Source organism: Crocuta crocuta, unplaced genomic scaffold (assembly GCF_008692635.1).
Source record: "Crocuta crocuta isolate KB4526 unplaced genomic scaffold, BGI_CrCroc_1.0 scaffold176, whole genome shotgun sequence".
NCBI classification, from domain to species: domain Eukaryota; kingdom Metazoa; phylum Chordata; class Mammalia; order Carnivora; family Hyaenidae; genus Crocuta; species Crocuta crocuta.
The window spans coordinates 7,234,066-7,240,271 of NW_027531905.1; the positions used below are offsets into that span (position 1 = coordinate 7,234,066).

Below are 6,206 nucleotides of genomic sequence, written 5' to 3' on the forward strand. Positions count from 1 at the left end.
ATATGTGTACACAAAAACTTATACACTAATGTTCATAGTAGCATCATTTACATAGCCAAAAAAATGGAAACAACCCAAGTGCCCATCAAAGACAAATAACAAACATGAATAAACAAAATGTGATATAGCCATACGTTGGAATATTATTCAATCATAAAAAGGAATGAAGTACTGATAACATGCTACAACATGGGTGAACCTTGAAAACATTATACTAAGTGAAAGAAGCTAGCCACAAGAGGTTATTCCATTTATCTGAGATACCCAGAATAGGAAAATGTATATGTAGAAAAAGTAGATTAGTGATTCCCTAGGACTGAGGGTTTGGTGGGGGGAAGGGATAGACTGTTGACAGGTATGAGGTTTCTTTACAGGATGATCAAAATGTTCTAAAATCGATTTTGATGGTAGTTGTGCAATTCTGTGAATTTATTTAAAAAACAGTTAATTGTTGCACCAAGAGCCATAAAATACCTATGGATAAACCTATCTGAAGAGGTAAATATCTGTATGCTGAAAACTACAGAAAATTTATGAAAGAAATTGAAGAAGACACAAAGAAATGGAAAAACATTCAAAACATAAGAGACTCTTAAATACAGAGAACAAACTCAGGGTCGATGGTGGGGCCGGGGGAGAGGGGGAAATGGATGATGGGCTTGAAGAGGGCACTTGTTGAGATAAGCACTGGGCGTTGTGTGTAAGTGATGAATCACGGGAATCTACTCCTGAAGCCAAGAGCACACTATATACACTGTATGTTAGTTAACTTGACAATAAATTATATTTGAAAAATAAATAAAAGCATTCAACTGAATAAATTGTTTAATATGTGAATTATAGCTCAAACAATTAAAAAGAGGAAGAATAATGGATTCTTAAGAGGCTGAAACAGAACTATCTGCTCCTTTGATTGAGAAGATTGTAGAGCTTGGTCTCAGCTGTAGACAGAGGGATCACTCCATAGATATCTCCATACCCTGGGGAGTTTGCGCAAATGATGTGTTATTTAGTGTTACTCCTTTTTGACAGAGAAGTACCATTAGCACCTAACTGTAGCAATGAATACTCTCTGGGCATTGCCCTACTTTGTGACTTTTTACAAAGTACCAGCACTTTAAAGATTATCTAGGGTTGACTTCAATTCTTAGAGAGACAATGAGACCGAAGACTGATGGTCATTAGTAAATTTTAACTCCCAAACCAGCCTGCCTCTCAAATAAAATGTTCCGCATACTTCACCAAAATCTCCTTTTGTCTATATATCCTTGAGCTTGTACTACAGAAGGGGTGGAAAGCCCCTAGTTGACTGAGTTTTAATTTCTTGTCAAGAAAGGCTGACATTTTTCATGCATCTTTGCTTTTGGTGTCAGATTCACACTTGCTATAAGAGTGTCCTTAATACTTCGAAAAAATATACTCATAGGAGAAGACCAGGATATGGTAGTACTAAAAATAAAGTTGAAATATAGTCAAATGCTCACTTCCATCCTTAGGTCGTCATTCATCCTGATGCAGCCTGAAAGATTTGTTCCTGAGTGGAGGTCAACTTCAGGGCCTGGGCACCTGGCAATAGAAAACAAAATTCCTTACTCTCAATGGAAAGACAGAGAATTTCAGCAAATACCAAATGTTTCCCTTCCTCGCCTCAGCTTAACCAAATTTCTAATTAACTTCTGGGTTTTAGTAAGCACAAGGAAAGAGGGCTCACCAGAGAGAGATGGCAAACCATAGCGACTCTAGCCACAAATGGAAATAAAGAATTTGCAATTCAATGTCTTGTTTCTGCATCCTCGACACAAAAAGGAAATTTCCCTGGGGTGGATAGTGCTCCCGAACCCCACTGACATTTCGAAACTTTTTCTATGGAAGGTCAGTCTGTGTACTCAGAAAAGTGAGCATAGACTAGCTTCGGGAGAAGGTGGGTGTGGCAACAGGGATTTGCAAATGCTCATTAACCTTGAAGAAGAAGGAATAGCAATATGATCAAAACCTATCCGAATAAGTTAACTTAGCAACATATATTCCTGCTGCAGTATAGCAGTATATTCCTAAAAACTGGGAAACATTTCAGGTAGCCCAGTTTGTCTTTTTATATGTTAGAATGTTACAGAATTCAAAGAGCAAGAAAACTGCACTTCATGACACTAGAGAGATGGCTTTAAAACTGCCAATTTTCAGAAAGTTAGAGAAGTTCCACGATAAAAACTTCTTAATTAACATGTGATGGTCTCGGGATACAAAAGTTTAACTGATTAAAAGCTTGGGCAGTAGGACCAGGCCACCCATGAAGAATAGGGTAAATATATTTCGCTCTTTTAACTTACTTGTGTCCTCTAGTCACATCCACAGCACCATCCCTGCTTTCCCCATTGTCGGGCCTTTCCCATGAAGCTTGGATCCGGTTGGCTACACCTGAGAATGGTGTCAACTCCAGTCTTGGAATCACTGTAAGACTCTCTAGATGCAAGGCATCTGCAGAACAGAAAAGAATAAAAACAGAAATTTATTTCTGGCTTCAACTATATTTTACGTATATACATACGTATATATTCTTTCCCTCCTGAGAGACTGAACCATTGCTGAAAAAGCAGAAGTCAATTCAATTCTATTTTAATATAAGCCTCCCCCTCCTTGATGCCTCATTATATGGAGTGAAAATGCCAATTTTTTAAGCAAAGTGGGGAGGGAGTAGAAAATCCCTACCTACCAAGCCATTAGAGGGGTCAACAATCTGCAAGCAGAGCCTGATTTGTCTATAAAGTTTTACTGTAACAGAGACACACCCATTCATTCAGTATGGTCCTTGGCTGCTTGTGTGATACAACAGCAAAGCTGAGTAGTTGCTGCAGAAACCATATAGCCTGCAGCCGAACACATTTACTCTCTGGCCCTTTACAGAGACAGCTTACCAACCCCTGAAGAAAAAAATGGTCACACACTGTGATTAGAACTCATTAGAGACATAAAAGAAATAGAGTGACAAACTGTGTTTTTTGGAGAAAACCATCTTGTTACGTGTTTTTCTGAGTACAGAAAGCATCAGAGTTTAATAGAAAAAAACAGTCTTTGGGGCCTGTTTTTAATCACAAATTTTTAATTCTAATCTTGGTTCTGCCACATACTAGCTGTGTGATCTACATAAATAACTAAACCACTCTGAGCCTCAGTTTACTTACATATGAAGTGACACATGACCTTAGGCAAATTACTAACTCAATATTTCTCTATTTACTTATTTATAGTTTACTTTGAGAGAGAGAGCACGTGTGTGAATGGGGGAGAGGCAGAGAGAGGGAGAAAGAGAATCTTAAGCAGGCTCTGCACTGTCAGCAGAGCCCGATGTAGGGCTCGAACTCACAAACTGTGAGATCATGATCTGAGCCAAAATCAAGAGTTGGACACTTAACTGACTGAGCCACCTAGGCACCCCTCTTTATCTTTAAAATGGAAATGACATTAGCATCGACCTGGCAGGGAGGTGGTGATTAAAGGAAGTAACAGCAATGTAAAGAGCAGAGAACTGTGCCTAGCATACAGCAGGCACTCATAGGGACAGTCGACATTGTGATCATGTTACTACCCCTGGGTTAGTGTGAATAAAGTGTTCTAGGGAAAGCACGAAGCTGCTGTGATACAAAAGGACCATTCCATTAGCAATGATAGCACTTTTCCCTTCTCCACCCGAAATGACCCACAGATCACTCTACTTCCTATTTATTTCTTCTTAACTTTACCTGATAATCACCCCATTTCTTTTGTCATTTCAGAACCAGGCATTAACTTTTGCTTTCGATCACATCTAGGTTGTGATGAGAGACGTCACTGCTTTGAGCATTTCCTAAGATAAAGCTCATTCTCCTTAGCCTGGCATTGAGTAATAGCCCACAGGTGACCTACAACTTGTTCCAAACTTATATTCTACTATATCCCAGCCAAACTCCTGTTTCCAAAATGACTTGTACAGCTTTGATTCTTCTTCAAACACTTGAGGCACTTTCAATCTTCTGTTTTGTCTTCCTTGCATGTCATTCTCCCCAGTTGGAATACTTTGTCTATGCCTTTTGCTTTTCCAAATGCAACCCATCTTTCAAGGTCTGGTTCAACTCTCATTTCTTCTATGGAGACTTCTCTGAGCCCATTCTTTTTTTTTTTTTTTTATATATGTATTTTTAAGTTTATTCATCTTGAGAGAGAGAGAGAGAGAGAGAGAGAGAGCAAGCGAGCACAAGCAGAGGAGGGGCAGAGAGGGAGGGGGAGGTAAAATCCCAACCAGGCTCTGTGCTGTCAGAACTCTGTGGGGTTCGATCCCACAAACTGTGAGATCATGTCCTAAGCCAAGATCAAGACTCAGATACTTAACAGACTGAGCCACCCAGGCACCCTCTCTGAGTCTATTCTAATCTCCCTGATAATCTGTGAGCTATTTTAAGATTGATTCTTTATTATACATAATGTGGTGCCTTGCACAGAGTAAATGCTCAAACATAAGTTCATTGACTTAATTCAGGGATAAATATTCAAGTATTCAACAGCTTTCCCTGTAAAGATATAATTGTGATTATTTCCCCTTTCAAAAAGAACCTTACCCTCAGCCATGCCTGACAGGGTATAAGGAGGGGGTGGCTGTCCATGCTTACCCAGCAGAGGTGTGTACCAGCACGTATGTTTGAAGGTCAGGGGTGTCTGATGTATTCTTGCTTCTTGACCGCTATATTGTTTATGGCAACACTGCTTCTGAACAGAAAACTAAGTAGTGTTAGCTATCTAAAGGCATGTAACAGCATATTTCATTATCTACTCTCTTTATCTCCAAAGGCAGAAAGAGTATTACCAGTCTCAAATAACCCTGTGAGAGAGATCAAGAAGAAAATAAATGATGTCAAGTAATAAAGTTTTCATCCTTTTGAACAAAAGGTATACTTTACCCTGTGGGTAAACTATAATTCTCATTTAAAATCACAGTTCAAGAATTTAACAGAATTCTATCAATTCCCAATAATCGTCATTCTTATATAAACAAGAGTCTTGAGGAAAGAGGTATGGGTGAGGGGTGAGCTTAGTTATACAATACCTCATCATGATACCACAATACACATAATTTAAAATATTGCCATCTCGTAGGGTCGACCAGCATTGTATTCATGTGTGTGAGAAAGAAAAAGAACAGGCATCCATTGCTTTATCTCATAAACTCTCAAAGAAAAGTGGTAGAGCTTAAAGTTCTGAGACTACTAACACCTGCTGGACTTAACTTTCTATTTTGGCATAGTAGTGGTTCCCAACAGGCCCTTAAGTCATTTCAAAAAGCTTAAACTTACCAGTTGCTCTTGAAGAAGTCGTTGAATTCCATCTGCGCAGGACAAGGGATCATAGTGAGGAAATTCCTCATCTAAACAGTTCTGTCATAAGAAAATGGTGGAACGTATTCTAAGACAGAACGATGACAGAGTCAAAGATACAAAACCTATTACGCTTAAGAGAAGACATGATATGCTGCCTGAGGAGGGTAGTTATTGGCCAGTTCTTTCTAGTGTTCACCTTTAAGGGAACAGGTTTGTAACTGTAAAGCTTTCATTGCATTTTCCTCATTACTTGTTCTATGAATGAAATCCAAAGATCAAAGACCGGAAACACAAGGGCTTTGCCATTGAAATCTTCAGGCAGAAGCTGAAGACGCTTGCTGGAGACAGGTCAGTGTAGTGAAAATGGTGTCTGTGAAATTTTATAAGCTATCATATTGCGCCATTAGTCCAGGAGGCAGATACATGTCTATCGCAGTTATATTAAAAATATAAAATCGTATTGGTGTTTCTGATGTGATTAAAGGATATTTAGATGTGGAGGTTTTTCCACTTCAACGTATTATAGGGGGGTTCTAGGCACTCTGCCTAGCTTAGTCTCCCACATGAATAATTTTTGTTCTGCTTAAACAGATGTGCCTGCAATATGCCCTGGAAACAGATACATGTAGACATCACCCCCTCTCTTTCTTCCCTTCTTCAGTCCCTTCCCCCAGTGCCAACCTTACTGTTCCTTATGTTCCTCATTTATGAACAAAAAGGAGAAATTCACCAAGTATTATAAGGGAAAGAAATACATTGAACTCTGCCATGGATATAGTGAGATATCCGGACAAAAAGAGTTGAAAGTTTAATTCAAACCAGAAAAAAAAAAAAAAAAAAAAAAAAAAGGAGAAGAAAACT

The 6,206-nt window shown here is 38.9% G+C and overlaps 1 protein-coding gene across 4 annotated transcripts in view; it reads right to left on the bottom strand.

The window, feature by feature from the left end:
* Nucleotides 1–6,206, bottom strand: part of IRAG2 (inositol 1,4,5-triphosphate receptor associated 2) — a 127,965-nt gene that overhangs the window by 38,709 nt on the left and 83,050 nt on the right. The window contains exons 20-23 of one of the 4 annotated variants that reach the window (XM_077774480.1): nucleotides 5,322–5,402; nucleotides 4,641–4,737; nucleotides 2,328–2,475; nucleotides 1,485–1,566 (exon numbers count right to left, since the gene is read on the bottom strand). In XM_077774480.1, the coding sequence (XP_077630606.1) occupies nucleotides 1,485–1,566; nucleotides 2,328–2,475; nucleotides 4,641–4,737; nucleotides 5,322–5,402 (408 nt within the window). Of the gene's footprint in view, nucleotides 1–1,484; nucleotides 1,567–2,327; nucleotides 2,476–4,640; nucleotides 4,750–5,321; nucleotides 5,403–6,206 lie in introns of all 4 variants that reach the window. The other 3 variants (XM_077774482.1, XM_077774481.1, XM_077774484.1) reach the window with 3 other exon arrangements.